The sequence below is a fragment of the Muntiacus reevesi genome, chromosome 8 (assembly GCF_963930625.1).
Source record: "Muntiacus reevesi chromosome 8, mMunRee1.1, whole genome shotgun sequence".
Lineage (NCBI taxonomy): Eukaryota > Metazoa > Chordata > Mammalia > Artiodactyla > Cervidae > Muntiacus > Muntiacus reevesi.
In genome coordinates this window covers 47,449,954-47,468,419 of record NC_089256.1, presented here as the reverse complement: position 1 = coordinate 47,468,419, position 18,466 = coordinate 47,449,954, and the positions used below count along the sequence as shown (strand labels likewise).

Below are 18,466 nucleotides of genomic sequence, written 5' to 3'. Positions count from 1 at the left end.
TATAAAACATAAAAGGCCTCTGCATACAACCAATCACAGAGCTGATACTACTAGTGAATAACAATCAGCTTTCTCTACTCTAGGAAGAATTTTCCTCCTTGAAGGCCATTTTTCTCTAGCCTCAGCCTGGCCCCAGCCTATCCCAATATGAACCCCATGGATTCAGAGCTGCTATTCCACTCCTTACTCTGATTAATTATGCAGATTAATTTTCAGGTACATTGAAAAAACTTCTATTGTAATTACAGAGTCAGAAATTTAAAAGAAAGATTATAACTGTGGCCCATTTTTCATAAAGTCCCTTATAGGTTATCTTTCTTGGTGTCATTCCTAGTACGCTCCAGTATGGGTATGCTCATCCCAGGGGGTGCCCAAGATTGCCCACTGATAACAAATAGAAAAATTCTAAGTATATAAATAATCATATGTATGTACATATATATTATATGCACACATATTTGATCAAACTACTAAAAAAAAAGATAAAACATTTCCCTGGACTTTCATAGTATACTGATCCCAGACTCTCATTTGTACCACATGGCAGATGGTGTGGTGGGAGGGCTCCTCAGGGGACATAGGAAGTACCTCAATACAGACGGACTTTCTGGCTCATCTGTTCAGCTGCTTTCAGCATATTTCAAATTATTGCTCTTTTCATGTGCCCAGTTAAATGGACTTATCTATTATCTAGTTTTAACTAAACTACCCTTCACAAAAGACATGTGGCTTAACAAGGTTCCTCAAAGAAACTACAGTTTGAAGATAATACTGACCATGAAAACTCAAGAGAACCCTGAACTCTTTGGCAGCCACATGATTGGGGTAAAGAAACAATGACAATCTAATCAGATCTGTCAAGAAGCCAGAACCAAAAAATAATTGAAAATTATCAAGAATACTATTTGAAATACAGAACTGCAGCTTCTAATGAAAAAGTCAAGCTTCATTCACTCTAAAGGCACAGTGAATTTTGAGATTATTAGTGACAGTAGAATACGTACATAATTTATAAGCTAATAAGGTACATATGTAGAGAGCTGAAAGTTCAAAAATAGTTTATTGTGTATAATCAAAGGAGTTTGGAGACCATTGACTTGTTCCTGTTTCTAAAAATAAAATATTTTTAGAAATATTTAGAAATAAATAAATAAATAAAATTTCTTTAGAAAGAAATAAAATATTTCTTTCCAATCATTCTAATTAATTGTATAAAAGGTGAAATGCACAGAAGCGGCAAAAAGAAGAAGAAATTTTCCATATTTTTACCATCACAAGATAAAGATTATTTGCATTTTGTGAAGTGTCTTTTCTATTACAACTGTTTCTTATAACATCTTTCACAGAGGTAAGCTGAACTTACAGGGAAAAAACTTTATAGAATATCTGTGCATCATTGCTTCTGGTCTCCAGGGATATGAAGAAGGCATACCAGGAATGCAGTCTTGGTTTTTTAACTTTTGCCTAATACATTTGGGATAAGTGTCACTCTTAGCCAGGTACCCTCAACTCCATCCCAAGTACTCTGGGAGCCATATAATTAAGTAAAAGGAAACTAGTGCAGCAACTCATGTGTTATCTTAATTTTAAAATTAATTAGCCCATGCCAGCCATCAGTGACATGGTTAAGGAGTCTTGACTTAGACTCCCCAGATGTCGGGGGCAGGCCTGCACTGGTCTTCAGTAATCCCTAGGAATTCTGAGTATGTCCATCAGATGCCTTCCTTTAGGGAAGGAAACCATAGCTGTAGGCCCTGCAGTGACAGCCTCTGCCCTGGCTTATATCCACACATCTCTCATTACAGAAACCACCCTCAGTTTCACACTCTGAATCATCTCTAGAAGCTTGCCTTTTACCCCTACAGTGAAACACTAGTTGGCATTTGAAATAATCTCATCACCCTCAAATATAACTCTGACAATCTGACTTAAAGCAGAAATTTTCCATAGGTTTGGCAGGATTTTCACTCCTATCTAAGATGAAAAGCAACATTTCCCCAAGTTTGGGGCCACACCTTAAATGGGGAACCAGACCTCTGCTAAAACCTGGGTGCAGAACCAAATTCTTATTCTCCTCATTTGACCTATTCACTATTTTCATCTCCCTCATTTTATTAGATTCTTTACTACTTCCCTACTTCAGTTTCGCTGCATACCAAGCTGTCCAAGTTGTCAGGGTGGGAGGGGAAACTTTTATACAACACAAAGGCTGAGAAATGCAAATCCTACAATTTAAACATCAAGCTCTTCTACTGCAACATATAAACAGGATCAAATTTTAAACTATTTGATCTATAGTCAACTTTATTTTAAAAAAAACAAAGCGTATTTTTTTTCTGTAGGCTTTGGATTGGAAATGGATCGTCCCAGAATCACTGCAGGCAAACACATCCTAATGGTGCCCCCAGCTGATGTCAATGGGTTACAGTCCAAGTAGTGAAGTGAAGCTAATTGACCCATTCTGGAACTAAACCAGCAACCCAGACCTCAAAACCACAGCCATCTCACCAAATAAAGCTTAAACACCCAAACCCTTAGGTTATTTCCTTCTCCTTAAGCATTTTTTGATGTGGACTTGGAATGATAGGAAAGTAAATAATGAACACAACAGTCAAATTCCCACACCTGCTAATGTAATTCCCTCATGAATGTACTCACTCTTAGTGGGTCAAAAGGAGTCGAGGAAGGATGATGGGAATGTCTGTGGCCAATACTACTGCAACCAAACATCACCTCTGTTTATTTCTCACTCGCAATTGCCACTCTTTCTTTTATTACCTTTGTCACCCCACGTTCATTCCTTTCCTCATACTAATATCTCTAATTTTCCATTGGCATTTTCATTGTTCTTTCAATATATGTTTAAATACCATTTGCAACCTGAAATCACTATGAGTACCAATTCAAAATAGATTATAAATATAAAGTATAAATAAATTCACTTGAAGTTATGGAATGAGCTGGAAGGATAATCAAGATCTAGATTGAAAGACTTATCTCTTCCTTTATTTCAGAAATTGTCCAGAGAGCACCTTTTAGAACATGACATCTTTAAGTAAAAATTTTCAGTGGCTTCTAGAAGTTAGGATAGAGGTGAAGAACAGAAAGGTCAAAAGAGAGTCAGAAATAGGAAGGATTGCTCTAGAGATTGAAGAAGAGGACATCTGTTGCCAAAACAGCTTTCTGGCCTGTAAGGGGTTGGGAATGACATTGACACTGGAATATTGGAGCATTCAACATTTGAAAGGTTTCCCTGATGGCTCAGACGGTAAAGAATTTGCCTGAATGCAGGAGACACAAGTTCAATCTTTGTCGGGAAGATTTCCTAGAGGAGGGAATGCCAACACACTCTAGTATTCATGCCTAGAGAACTCCTTGGACAGAGGAGTCTGGCGAGCTACAGTCCATGGGGTTGCAAAGAGTTGGACACAACTGTGCGACTAACACTTTAACACTTACATTTGAAAAAATAATAATTTTCCTTCCCAAACCAGTTACACAGAATTTTCCATAGATATTGTTGGGAAGATCAATCCCAGACACCCAGAAGCCTCAACTTGGAGATGGCGAGAATGCAAAGTAAAGTTTTAATGAATGGTAGGCAGAGAATTGTTTTTCCTTCACAACACACCAGCCAGGAGCAAAGAGAAGACATAGTTTTTAACCATGTGTCATCCCTTAAAAGGACAATGCTCCATAGGTGTTGGATATTTTTCACGCCTTAGAAACCCTACTGACCTGGCTTTAGTCACTGGCTTAAATAATAAAAGACTGGTATTATGTGGGGCAGACATTATTAGTAGGCATCACAAAGAGGACATAAATATATCAGAACACCAGAGTGTGACCTTCCCAGGATGAGCTGAGGCGTTGATGAGTTGAACCAGCAAATGACCTTTGCACATGCTTAGTTTCTTAATAAGCAGAAAGCTAACGAAGGATCTGGGTCTTCCTTCCTCTGACCCCTGACTTCCTGGCTGCTGTGAGAGTCCATCCAACCCCTAATCTGCAGTCACCAGCTGAGGAGACCACCTAATCTTAATACCTTCCTACTCAAGAAGCTATAGGATTTAGCAAGTCTACCTCAGTCACCAAACGACTAACTCCATGGTCTTCCAGGAACCAAGGTGCCAAGTAAGAGTCCAGTGCAAACCAACAAACCCTTCCCAGTGGACTAATCCCAGAGACTGAGGAGAGGGCCTCTGCTTGGCAGTGGGGAGAAAGGGACTGGAAGGAATCCAACATGGTGAACATGAATTTGCTGATCCCTAAAAATATATTGTGATGCAAAGTTCTATCCAGTCCCCTTAGTCTAGCTCTGGGGCAGTGCCCTTGGCCAGGAAGCAGCCTGCCTTCCACCTGCCCACACCTCCTTCCCACATCTACCTCAATGGTGTACTGCTCAAAGATGCGCAGCTGCAGGAAGATGTCCAGCTTGATCTTGCGTTCGTGGAACAGCTCCTCCATTTGCACTTGGGCGTCATCTAGCTGCTGCAGCACTGACTCTATGTGGCTGATGGAGCTACTATGGGGCGTCTTGTTGTTGGATACAGCCGAGTCCCTGTGGCACAGTGGGAGAGAGAAAGGAGGGGGCTTGTCATATTAAAAGTGACAGTGGAGAAGGAGCCTTCCTTGTCTCAGCAAGGGGGATGGGAATCAATAGAGTCACTCAAGCAATAGATGTTTATCAGACTTCTATTGTGAGCCTGGCACCATCTGCCTAATGGGTGAACCAAAGATACATGTACCCGCTTTGGGGTTCACAGCACTGTAGCTAAGAGATTAGCTGCTGTCCTTTTCCTCGGACAGAACTGTGACAGGAATCAAATGAAATAACACATGCAAAGGGGCTCTACAAATATCAATGAAATGGAATGGTTCCAAACATATATGTAGTCTAATATACACATATTTCAATATACACACACAAATACACATATCACGATACATAAAGGCAGACAAATTAAAAGTATATGGAAAAAATCCTTCCTAGTTTTAACTCACAGGATCACGGTTAACTCACAGGATCACGGTTAAAGTAAAGTGAGATCATGGTTGCAAAAACCATTCATCCCCTTTATATTTATAAAGTTATGGCTGGTGTTATTTAATAGGCTTCAAGCTATACTTAGGAGAGCTTGAGGTCTTCAGGCTGCAAGCCTGGCTCAAATCCCTGCTCTGACATACATGGGCTGGTGGCCTTGGGAAATCTCCTCCCTGAGGCTCAGTTGCCTCCTGTAAAGTGGATTTAATAATCCCTGCCCTGCTCATGGCATGGTTTGCTGTTAAATAAGATGGCATGTATGACCGTACTCTGTGACCAGGAATGTGCTGTATGAATGACTGTTAATTCTGAAAGAGGTGTCAGGTTCTGACTGGGGCACAGGTCCAGTTGGGGAAAGTAGAATCTAGGGCACAAGAGGCTGAACAACCAACAAAGGCTTCATAGAGGATGAACCCTGATTTGAGCATTAGAAGAAAAGGATGAGCCAAGTAGATGGGAAGGGTGGGTTTTCCAAGCAGAGAAGGTCTGTACAAAGGCAGGAAGGGGAGGTGACACAGAGGGAATAGAGAGATAAACATTGATCTGCTGAGACAAGTGAGGTGGTAACACCTTCAAAGAGACCATTACAATAGAAAAACTGGAATTCAACAAGTTTAGATTCTATAGGGCCATGAGTGAGTAAGCTAGAGCCCCTACACTTGAAAGAAACAGGCACATTCATTATCTCATGATATCTTGGTTTCTGATACAATCTAAGAAGTCAGAGGGTAAAGTCCTTAGTCTTGAAAGCTCTCATCAGCAGCTTTTCTGAAGACCGGGTCTTTTTGGCCTGTGTCTGTCTCAGAAGCAATGGTATCTGAGCTCTCACTGTTACTGGAGGGAGCACAAGGCCAAGAGCCGCCCCTTCTGTCACCTAGAGAACTTATAGTCCCTCTCTTCTCACCTTGGCCTATTTGGGCATGAAAGCCCACCATGCACAGCTTCCCCCAAATATGAAAAGAACTCAGGAAGAGTACTGAACACTATACATTGTGCATTTGCTGAGAACAGTACTATTGGGAGGATGTGATTACTATTTCTGATGGCTCCGCTCAGTCTTTCTCTCAGCTTCCAGAAGGAAAAGGATGATTTCTGGTCCCTTTGTATAGCACTTCTGTTACTGTCATATACACTAGAATCAAAGAGATAATGTGAAAGCACCTTAGGTGCTTCAGTGTGAAGGGTCATGAGGCCTAGGGAAGATGTGTGAACTGGTGTGTGTGAGGCATCCTGCCAGTGTCTACTAGGGAGCCTAGGTGTCAGACTAGTGGAGGAAGGAACAGTCACCAGTGGTTCTTGACACATGCCTGTGGTCCTCGCCGAAATCCATAGAACTTAAACTTGTAGGACAGGCATCAGCCATCTCATTGCCTCCACCAACACTGAGTAGCCTTCAGCCCTCAGGCATGGTGCCAGGTGGGCAGGGCATCTGCCACAGACTCAGCCCCACAGAGAGGCCAGTCAAGCTCGTGGAAAGCGTTTGGAGAAAAAACACAAAAGCCATTACATAATTCTAGTGTTGACAAGCTCCTAGAGTGAACTCCTTAAATCACACAGATGAAACAGCTGTGGTCTAGAGAGGTTAAGTGATTGCTCATTATTTGGAATTTTCCTCAGAAGCAAATAACAGTGGAGTTTTCTAGGTAGGCAGACAAAACTGTCATGTATTATACATTCATGAAGATGAACCAGGGGAAGAAAGGAAAGAGGCTGTCTTGTTAGTATGCAATAGGAGGACTCAGAACATGGTGTGTGAATGTTTGGAATAGAAATGATCAATCCAACAGAAAAACATGCCAGGGCTATCTTAAGGTAAGTTCTTATTTATCTAATCGGACAGCTGGTTTGGGGGTGGGGGTGGGGGGCGGGAGGAAGCCTCTCCAACTGAAGAAATTCCCTCTGGCCTCAGGATTGTCCTGGTCTTGTTGATGAGATTATTATTATCTGGACCTGGCAGAGGTCCCAGCACTCGGTGATCTGGGGATAGGAACAATTCCCCGCAGGCAGACATCATTAGTGCCATCAAATCCTATTTACATATCACCTGGGCACATGGCCGGTTGCTGAGGGCTTGCTCAAGGCCTCATGACACTTTATCTGAGGAGCTGATGCCCTTGACAGCGACAGGAAACTAGATATTGATGCAAACGGAAAGGAGGCAATGGGGTAGATTATGATAAATGAATATAAGGTGTCAGACAGGATTTTCTAAGATTCATTCTTAGCTATATTTGTTTAGGGCAATAGAGAAGGAGTTTTATTTTCTGGGTACCATATGTGGGTAAGCGGAGAGCACAGTAGGACACATCACACACTCTCTACATTTGCGTTAGGCCAAAGGCAATCATTTGGGGTCACATATTACTGATTGGAGCACTGGAATTCAGAATTAGCCCAAGACCAGAAGCCAAGTAACACTATGTTCCATAATGGCTATTTCTTCACATGATCAAATATGCCATCAATTTTTATGAAGATGCTGTTTATTTTCTATTGAATATTGCTAAATTTTATTGTATTTATATTACTTATAGATCACTGAATAACATCTTCAATGACACATAATTCTGTGAAACATAAGAGCTTTTCCACTGACTAATTCATTCTAAATTCAAGTTGGGTATGGTGCAGGCATTTTTATATCTGACAGATGGAGAAACTGAAGCTCACACAAGACCACAAAGCTGGCTGCAGCTGAGCCAAGACCAGGACATGATGACTTATCTCGTGTCTAGTCCAAGGCATTTCCCACTGGAAAGCACCGCCCATGCTGACCTGGCCTCGCCGGGCTCCCCCAGGGAGGGAGGCGCTGACCTGAGTTGCTGGATAAGGTCTTCGCCTTCCTTGATGACATTAAGTGTGGCATCCAGAGTGGCGGTCTGCTGCTGCTGGAACTGCTTGATCAGTTCCTGGACCGCATCCACAGAGTCTGCACAGACATCCTCCAGCATCTCCTTCTGAAGGTCTTCCATCCATGTCCATAGCTGTGGGGGATAGAGAGAGCAGAGTCTACTCAGGGCACATGGGAGTGGACGGCTGGGGTTAAGGGCAAGAGTGTGGAACTCAGGTCATCCAACCTACCCTTAACTACTCAGTTCAATATCAGACTGTCCTAATCAGCACCCTATGGGTCAGTTTGCATCTCTGTATTTATATTCACTATCCATCTCTGCTAAGTTTACTCCACTAGTACAGGCATTCCCTAAGGACAGGAATTACCTTCTGCCTTACTTTCTAGTGGTTCTGGAAAGCTGGTCTTAGAGCAGGAAGCTCACTCATTTTTGAGAGAGTGGGAAGAATAGGAAACTGATGATGGACAAATTCTATTTCATCTTTCGTAAAGGAGGACTCTGCACACTTCCTGCAGATAGCTAGAGGCTGATTCCCAGACATGTATCATGATTTTACAAATATACAAGAAAGAATGGGATGATCACTAAGAACCAAGTGAAGATTAATTAAGAAAATACGTGCTAGGCTAAACTATTTTTTCTTCTAAGGACTGCTTTGTGGGTTAGAAAGTTGACTGCTAAAGAGGTATAGCTTGTCTTAATTTCAATATAAGACATTTCCATCATGATATTCAAGATGCTGAAATGCAATCAGGATGATATTACTGGTCAGACAACTTTAAAAGAGCCAAGTGTAGTGTTTTGAATGGAATAAGTACTGGAAATGATGAGGAGTTGAATTGAAATACTAAAAATTCATTTATTGATAGCTCTTCCTCATACTGAAAACAGGTGGACTTCCACAGTGCTCTACTTGTAAGTGTTCTCGTTGAGCATTTTCATGAATGGTGGAGGGAAACACATGTCTGATGTTTGCTTAGAAACAAGGACCCTTCCCCTGGTTAGCAGAAAAGATAAGCTCATGACTCTATCAGGAGAAAAGCCAGTAGAGAGAAAAAATTGATAGAAGGAGCCAGAAGATGCAGATTGTGGCTGCTGTTCTTCCCATAACCTGTGGTGTCTTTGAGTATGTCACCTTTGCTTGTCAAACTTCATGTGTAACGTAGGCTGAGGAAAGCATAAAATAAAATAGTTAACTTACAGTTCTAACATTCTGTAAGTTTTCCATGTTAAAAACATGGATAAATATCCATCTTAAGAATATTATTTCATCTTGCTGGATCTCAGTATGGTAAACCATGGTGTGGCCTTTGTAACAAGGGGTTAGAAAAGAGACAATAAAGAGAGACAAAAATAATCTTCAGGCTTTTGACAAGTTATTCTTGTCCTTAAGAGAGGAAAGGCCTTAAGTGTGACAGAAGAGGTTGAGTTCATAAGATTAAGAAGCCCTGGAGGTGAATAAAAGGGGAGTGTTCTTTTTGGACAGGTAAGAACTTCTCTGAGCCTCAGTCTCCTAATCTACAAAATGGGAAGAAAAAGATTTGACCTGCTCACTTCAAAGATTATGAAAAATCAACTATTTACTTATTATCAATGCTTTAAATAAACAGATAGCATTATTAATAAGCCTATTGCAAATTATTATTCAGTGTTTCTGTCATTTAGCAGCTTGTGTCTGGTTTAGTTCAATTTACTTATTTATTTTTTTTTACAAATAAGCTTTCTGTTGTAAAACACAAGTTTTCCAGACTATTTAAGCTCAGGTACATTATCCTATAGGTATGAATGTATCTATTTCAAATCAGTATGAAATCAGAAAGTTCAGGATATTGGTCACTACAACTTAAAGTTACTTCAGACTTTCTGGCTGCTGTTTTTCCTGGAGCAAAACCATTTTCCAACTGTGCTGAAGTCCTTGGGTATGAGACAATGGAATCTCTGAAAAACTGCTATATAGAGAGGCAATATAGCATAGCAGTTAAGAACTTCTAAATCAACAATAATTAAAAAATTAAATAATAAAGGAAGGAGGAAAGAAAGAAAGGGAGGGAGGGAGAGACAGAGCGAAAGAAAAAAAAAAAAGAAAGGCAAGAAAGAAAACACACCCAGTTCTACCACATATTACCTGTATAACCTTGGACAAGTAATGTACCCTCTTTACACCTCAATTTTCCTTGACAGTAAAATGAGAATAGTAATAGTTGTTATCCCTACAGAGTTGTAAAGAATATCAATAAATTGATATGTGTGTGTGTATGTGTGCGTGTCTTTATGTATACACACACAAATAAATGAGATATATATGTATATATACATACACACACTCTACATTTATGTACATTTTATATATAAATATATACATACACACACTCTACATTTATATACATTTTATATATAAGTATATACATATGACATGCATATCACTTAGAAACAGTGCCTGGCATATAGTAAGTGCTAGATATTACTATATTTTTATTTTTTTATTTTTTATTTTTATTTATTTATTTTTAGATATTATTATATTTTAAATATATTTTTATGCAAGTCACCTCCAGTTCCCACTAGAAGACAGAGGAAAAGTTTGAAGTGCTCTATTTTTAAATTGGTAAAAGATCGATACTGGATTTGATCTTTCAATATGCTAACATGAGTTGGGCCCCTCTTTTCTGTTTTTTGCAACTTTGTCCTGGGATACCTAAGGAAAACCTAGAGATTGAAAAGTCCAGAAATTTCCTTTTTAAAAAAGCAAGAAAAGACAGGATTATGTGGAGAGAGAGAGAGATTAAAATTGTGGCTAGGAAACAGGTCACTTAAGAAAAACAAACTTAGTGTGTCCAGGTAGAAAAGTCAATGGATGGAAGACTGCTCAGGATGAGGCTGGTATTCCTATTACAAGAATGAGAGAGGACAGACGCCTATAGATATCTTAAGGAATTTATTTTATTCAAGATAATTTTGTTCTCAGTACCATCCGTAAGCTATTTTAATGGCTTCATAGCTTGGAGTTCATTTTTTTCTCCTCTTCAGTAAAAACTTAAACACTTCTGGTGTAGGTCTAGGGAAGAAAGTCAGCATTATTCCTTTCTGAGGAAATCCACCATGACTCATGACACTCCCTCCACCTGGTAGCCATGTAGCTAAATTGTAGGGACCAAAGATCAAACTTGCCAAAGATGAGATGTCAGTGTAACAACAAAAAGACTAGAGAAAGATTAGGTATGTCTGAGGAAATGCACTGACCTCAGGAGTCAATATCATTTTAATAAAAATGTGTCCTACTCCTGTATATTCTCTGATTAAAGAGTTGAAGTTGATTTTTCACATTATCAGGTCATATATTCTACTTTCTTGTAAAGAAAATCTTGTCTATGGTAGATTAAAACCTACCACTAAGGGAAATCAACTAAGAAGTCAATGATGTACAACATAGATGCCACTCAATAACAGAGGAAACTATAAGGAAAGTGAAAAGACAACCTTCAGAATGTGAGAAAATAATAGTAAATGAAGCAAGAGACAAAGAATTAATCTCAAAAATATATAAGCAACTCCTGTAACTCAATTCCAGAAAAATAAGAGACCCAATCAAAATGTGGGTCAAAGAACTAAACAGACATTTCTCCAAAGAAGACATACAGATGGATAACAAACATGAAAAGATGCTCAACATCACTCATTATCAGAGAAATGCAAATCAAAACCACAATGAGGTACCACTACACGCCAGTCAGAATGGCAGCTATCCAAAAGTCTACAAGCAATAAATGCTGGAGAGGGTGTGGAGAAAAGGGAACCCTCTTACACTGTTGGTGGGAATGCAAACTAGTACAGCCGCTATGGAGAACAGTGTGGAGATTCCTTAAAAAACTGGAAATAGAACTGCCATATGACCCAGCAATTCCACTTCTGGGCATACACACTGAGGAAACCAGATCTGAAAGAGACACGTGTACCCCAATGTTCATCGCAGCATTGTTCACAATAGCCAGGACATGGAAGCAACCTAGATGCATATCAGCAGACGAATGGATAAGAAAGCTGTGGTACATATACACCATGGAATATTACTCAGCCATTCAAAAGAATTCATTTGAATCAGTTCTAATGAGGTGGATGAAACTGGAGCCTATTATACACAGTGAAGTAAGCCAGAAAGAAAAACACCACTACAGTATACTAACGCATATATATGGAATTTAGAAAGATGGTAACGATAATCCTGTATGTGAGACAGCAAGAGAGACACAGATGTATTGAGCAGTCTTTTGGACTCTGTGGGAGAGGGCGAGGGTGGGATGATATGGGAGAATGACATTGAAACATGTAAATTATCATATGTGAAATGAATTGCCAGTCCAGGTTCGATGCATCATACAGGGTGCTCAGGGCGGGTGCACTGGGATGACCCAGGGGGATGGGATGGGGAGGGAGGTGGGAGGGGGGTTCAGGATGGGGAACACATGTACACCCATGGCGGATTCAAGTCATTGTATGGCAAAACCAATACCATGTTGTAAAGTAAAATAAATAAATAATTTAAATTAAACAAACAAACAAACAAAAAACATAGATGCCACTCAGCCCAATGGTCAGCAGCCTGATAAGGAAAGGAAAGGGGCAGTCTACCTTCAAGAGGATAAAATGTCAAGTAAAATTGCTATGGAATTTGACTCAGAGATAGGGAAGCACCAGAGACAAAGGGTTAGTGATATCATTTCTTCATTTTTCCTTCTGTAAAAACAAAAACAAAACAAACCCCAGATGGAACGAAGTTCTTTAATGGAATTGGTATATACTGGGAATAATTCTCAGTCTTGCCCTTGTCCTAGATCTATGATCATGGGAAAACTACTTCAAGTACTTCATACTTAAAGTACATGTGCATGAGTGTGTGTGTGCAGGTGGGTTCTCCAGAAGCCGAGCTAAAGAAGAGAGTTGTAATAAAAATGCCTTCCTAAATTGAAAAAAACTGCAGTTACATCTTTGACACCAAGACACCCCAAGTCTAGAGAGCTTAGCAACACTTTGAAGATAAGTGTACTACCAAGTTAAGATACTATTTAGTATCTGGAAGGCTTGAGTAGAGAACCACAGGAAATCATGCACAGTTGCCCCCTGGTTTCAGCAAGCTTAAATTGCAGGCTCATAGTTCTGAATAAGCACCTCTGAGGCATAAACATTAACATCAGTGTGACTAACCTATGAGTAAGGACCCATATTCCGTTCCTTAGGCTGTAAGTTTCCTATTATCTGAATTTCCTGTAGGTCTCCCTCTGTCTATGTGTCCATCTGACTTATTCTTGAAGAGCATGCCTAGATTACTTTGAAAAGAATCCAAATCAGAGAGTCACTTCTATTATTAATTTATTCATTATCAGCCAATGAGACTGAGTCAGAATGATCTTGCAGTTCAAGTTATCACAAACCACTGCCAGAATGAGGTGAAATCATGGAGTGAGTGAGGCAGCTTAGGAGCAGCTCCCACATGTTTCTTCCTGCTGTCCTCTATTTCCATTTCTCTCCCCTAGGATAATCTTCTTAACCCTCTGGTTATCTACTGTCTAAAACATTAATTAGCACTGTGCCTCTGCCATCAACCTACCTGCTCCTGAGAAAAAAATCTCCTGTTTCAGCCATTTCCAGACCTTCTGTTCTTGATCAAACACACCTGTGCGAGGGCCATTCTTTCAGGGTTCTGCTCTCTGCTTGGCAATAATTATTTGGGCCCTGCTTCCCAGGTGGGAGCCTGGTGGGATACCATTCATGGGTTTGCAAAGAGTCAGACACAACTGAATATGCATGCACAAGATTCGTACACTTAGGTCTCTTAATGTGTTCTCTTATGGCCCCAAACACCTACATCTAAAAGAATGAAATGATTTGAAACTCTCTGAACTTTGGTAGAGGGGGAGTTAAGGCAGCCTTTCAATGAGCTACATAAAGTTTGCTCTAAGATTGAAGCCAGCGAGTTCAGGAAGGGCCAGCGCATGGACCCCATTCTGCTTACATAGAGGGGCAGCCTGAGAAAAGGGAAACTGCAAAGGGCAGGAAGGGAGGGACAAGGAAGGAAGAAACTAGGAGGCCTGTAGAAATAACGAGGCTTATGGATGGGAGCTTAAGGAAAGAGGTAATTTTACTCTGTTGCTTTCTCCTGTTGATTGGCTACACCATTTGCACAGTTCTGGTAGCCATTGTGCTGATACAACTGATTGACTCCTAGAGATGCGAAAAGAACACCAATTCCATGGGATGAATCACCCCTCCCTCATTCTGAAGGCATCATTTTCCTTTGGCATTGACTGCCAGTTTTTATCTCTTAAATAAATACCATATCAACCTAACAACTGACATAGAAGAAGAAGAAGTTGTTTTGTTCTTAAGGCCAATAATCCCCTTTGAAAACTGATTTAGTTTTGGTTCTATAGTGGGCAGATAAAGGAATATGTGTGTATGTGTGTATCTATGGCATTTCTGGTGTACATACCCATTTGAGCAGGAAATAGCATGAAAGAATGATTTCACAGAGTTATAAACAATTGGAAATGGCATTTAATTAAACATCTAACAAAGAGCTGAGGTTGATTATCTTGGCCACATTCCTTAGTTAATTTGACTCTCATATTATGACTACAAAAATATCTAAATACAGTTATTTTGAAAACCCAGCTATTGCAGCATTTCCATGGTAACACAGCAAAGAGAGAGAATTCTGCCTGGACAATCTCTGTGGAGCAGATGACACTTGCCACAAATGCCTTTTTTTAAAATGACTTTTTTTCTCCTGGACAAAGAAAATGAGGACTTGAGTAAATACTTCTCCCTACATTCTCCCTGAGCTTTCCAAACCAGCAAACAGCCAGCTGGCCTCTTGTCCCCAGGCAAAAGGAAGATATTTGAAAGTTCAGCACAATTTCTATTAATAGCTGAGGTTCTGGATGCATAAGAAAGTTCCAAGTTTTCTAACGCCATACACAAAAATAAACTCAAAATGGATTAAAGATCTAAATGTAAGACCAGAAACTATAAAACTCCTAGAGGAGAACACAGGCAAAACACTCTCCGACATAAATCACAGCAGGATCCTCTATGACCCACCTCCCAGAATATCAGAAACAAAAGCAAAAATAAACAAATGGGACCTAATGAAACTTACAAGATTTTGCACAACAAAGGAAACTATAAGCAAGGTGAAAAGACAGCCCTCAGATTGGGAGAAAATAATAGCAAATGAAGAAACAGACAATCTCAAAAATATACAAGCAACTCCTGCAGCTCAACTCCAGAAAAATAAATGACCCAATCAAAAAATGGGCCAAAGAACTAAACAGACATTTCTCCAAAGAAGACATACAGATGGATAACAAACATGAAAAGATGCTCAACATCACTCATTATCAGAGAAATGCAAATCAAAACCACAATGAGGTACCACTACACGCCAGTCAGAATGGCAGCTATCCAAAAGTCTACAAGCAATAAATGCTGGAGAGGGTGTGGAGAAAAGGGAACCCTCTTACACTGTTGGTGGGAATGCAAACTAGTACAGCCGCTATGGAGAACAGTGTGGAGATTCCTTAAAAAACTGGAAATAGAACTGCCATATGACCCAGCAATCCCACTTCTGGGCATACACACTGAGGAAACCAGATCTGAAAGAGACACGTGTACCCCAATGTTCATCGCAGCACTGTTTATAATAGCCAGGACATGGAAGCAACCTAGATGCCCATCAGCAGATGAATGGATAAGGAAGCTATGGTACATATACATCATGGAATATTACTCAGCCATTCAAAAGAATTCATTTGAATCAGTTCTAATGAGATGGATGAAACTGGAGCCCATTATACAGAGTGAAGTAAGCCAGAAAGATAAAGACCATTACAGTATACTAACACATATATATGGAATTTAGAAAGATGGTAACGATAACCCTATATGCAAAACAGAAAAAGAGACACAGATGTACAGAACAGACTTTTGAACTCTGTGGGAGAAGGCAAGGGTGGGATGTTTCGAGAGAACAGCATCAAAACATGTATATTATCTAGGGTGAAACAGATCACCAGCCCAGGTTGGATGCATGAGACAAGTGCTCAGGCCTGGTGCACTGGGAAGACCCAGAGGGAGCAGGTAGAGAGGGAGGTGGGAGGGGGGATCGGGATGGGGAATACATGTAAATCCATGGCTAATTCAAGTCAATGTATGACAAAAACCACTACAATATTGTAAAGTAATTAGCCTCCAACTAATAAAAATAAATGAAAAAAAAAAAAAAGAAAGTTCCAAGCACATGTTTTTCACCTCTCTTTATTATGTAGCTCTTCTCTCAAAGTAGAGATGGAAAGTTTTGTTTTCATAAAATAACATTTATTTGGATTGTTCCTCACTTTCAATGGAAAATATTAAAGAAAACTTATAAAACAAATAAAATATTCAAAGGAAAATTAAATCATTCATAACATTCTTCTTTGTATACTTCCTTCTAGTCTTCATTCTAAGTATGTGATCAAAATTGTGGTCATCATGGATATACAGCTTTTTATATATTATACCACAAGCTCTTTCTCATGCCGTTAATGATCTTTGACAATGTGATTTATAACTGTATAATATTTCACTCTATAGATTCATTATGATTTAATGAATCACTTAACATGGAATATTTAGATGGTTTCTAATTATTCAAGGTTATTAATAACACTGCAATTAAATACTTAGAAGTCTTTAACCCTCCAGACACCTTTAGTCACCAAGAATTCACAAAGCCAGCAAACAGAATCAAGCAGACTCTTGAATCTGCAGAAGAAACGAGCCTGGGGGACATCTTCATATCTTCCTTCTGTTTCCCCTCTGATCCTAATTAAAGTACATCTTTGGTACAGCTGAGTAGAAAATTATTCTTCCATTCACTCTATTTACTCTGAGAGAAAAGATCCATAGCAACTCAAAATTCCCTCACAGACTTGTGGACTAGTAAACTTGGCTACTAACCTTGCCTTGAGTAAAAAATCAGAACTTTGCCTACAGAGTAAAGAGGATGGAGTCAAGAGTTAATTGACCAGGATCAGAAAGGATCCCCATTTAGCAAGGTCTGAGAGGTGGTGTGTCTTGAGAGGCATTAAACAGAATAGGGAAAGAGCAAACCACAGGTGTTCCTTCATTAGCCCATTCAAGGATCCTCACTTCTGACTACCCAATAATCCATTTCTGCCTGCTACATAGGCTGTAGAGGAAAGCTCCCACAGGCAACTCAGATTCCCCACCTGCCTTTCTTTGTTTACACTGTCCATAGAGTTCAAATAAAAAAACTGGAGTAGATGAATGATGCAATCGAATGGGCTTTCCCCCACCTTTTTATTTTTTCTATTTTCTTCTTTTGAGGAGAAGTGACTAGCTTCTCATTGTCAAGTAAGCCTGTTTAATATTTATTCAGTGTCACTAAGTATCAGACACAGCAGTAGAAATATTAGAATCTATGTTTACACATCTAAGCCCACATGTGTACTCTACATATGAACACCCCCAATTTAATGAGGAAGAGTCAGTCATCTCAGTGAGATCCCAGCATCGTTGATGAGGTACACACACAGTGCTCCTATCCTGTCTGGGTAGGAAGCTTGAAGCCCCAGGGAAGAATTTCAAGGAAAAATGATGCCTGAGTTGAGTCCTCAAGTTCTTTACAACCTACTTTAGAGATGATCTAAGGGTAAATTTGGGAGGGAGTTTTCTACTAGGAAAGAGTAGGTATTAGAATTGTACGACTCAAATTTGTAATAGTCACCATCATAATTATCACAAAATAATAGAAACTAAGTAATTACCACAAAGACACACAGCCATGCCCAGTGAAGACCTAGAAGGCAACTGAGAGGAAACAGGCAGATAAAAAGTCCTATAGGATGGCCGCCATGAGGAGCCCCACCATAATAGCCACTCAAAATGATACTTTTCTTTCCCCCCTGGAAAAACTTAGAATGCATATGATCTGAGAGTTGTAGATCTCTTGAACAGAAAAAGCCTCACAATCATACATCCCTTTATATCCAGGCAGGACTGCTCCTAATTTCTCTCATATTTGGGGGCCCCAAAGTAATAGACTATGCTACTTGCTAACAGCCTCAAATAAATTCCTGGGTTTAGAAAACTCTTCCAAGTCTGTTTCCTGGCCTTTATATGAAAGGAAAATGAGAAACAGCAGGGGCTTTGCAGTCAGAAAGATCTGGGTTCAATTCTTACATTTACCACATCCTCACTACAAGACCTTGAGCAAATTATTAATTTCTCTGATATATAAAATTAGAATTAAAAATGACAATTCTCATTGTTATTGACTAGACAGAGAAATAGTTAGGCACAGAGTAGGGCAAATCCATTTTAGTTCCCTCTCCCTTTCTTCACCTGTCCCAGTATCATCCCACTTCCTTTGGTACTATTTCATGTGAAATATGAACTGAATGATGGTGGGAAAACAAGTCTCAGATTCAAACAGGACCAAACTTAGCAAGGTTTGAGAGCTATCTTGGAAAAGAGTGGTTAATAACTGCATCCCTGACTATTCTTTTACTTT

General features: G+C 39.7%; 1 protein-coding gene across 12 annotated transcripts in view; it reads right to left on the bottom strand.

Annotated features, from left to right (window-relative positions):
• The window catches only part of KALRN (kalirin RhoGEF kinase), a 678,650-nt gene that overhangs the window by 310,866 nt on the left and 349,318 nt on the right, over positions 1-18,466 (bottom strand). For 10 of the 12 annotated variants that reach the window (XM_065943374.1, XM_065943379.1, XM_065943376.1 and 7 more), the window contains exons 12-13: positions 7,820-8,028; positions 4,387-4,561 (exon numbers count right to left, since the gene is read on the bottom strand). In XM_065943374.1, the coding sequence (XP_065799446.1) occupies positions 4,387-4,561; positions 7,820-8,028 (384 nt within the window). The remainder of the gene's footprint in view (positions 1-4,386; positions 4,562-7,819; positions 8,029-18,466) is intronic. The other 2 variants (XM_065943378.1, XM_065943380.1) reach the window with 1 other exon arrangement.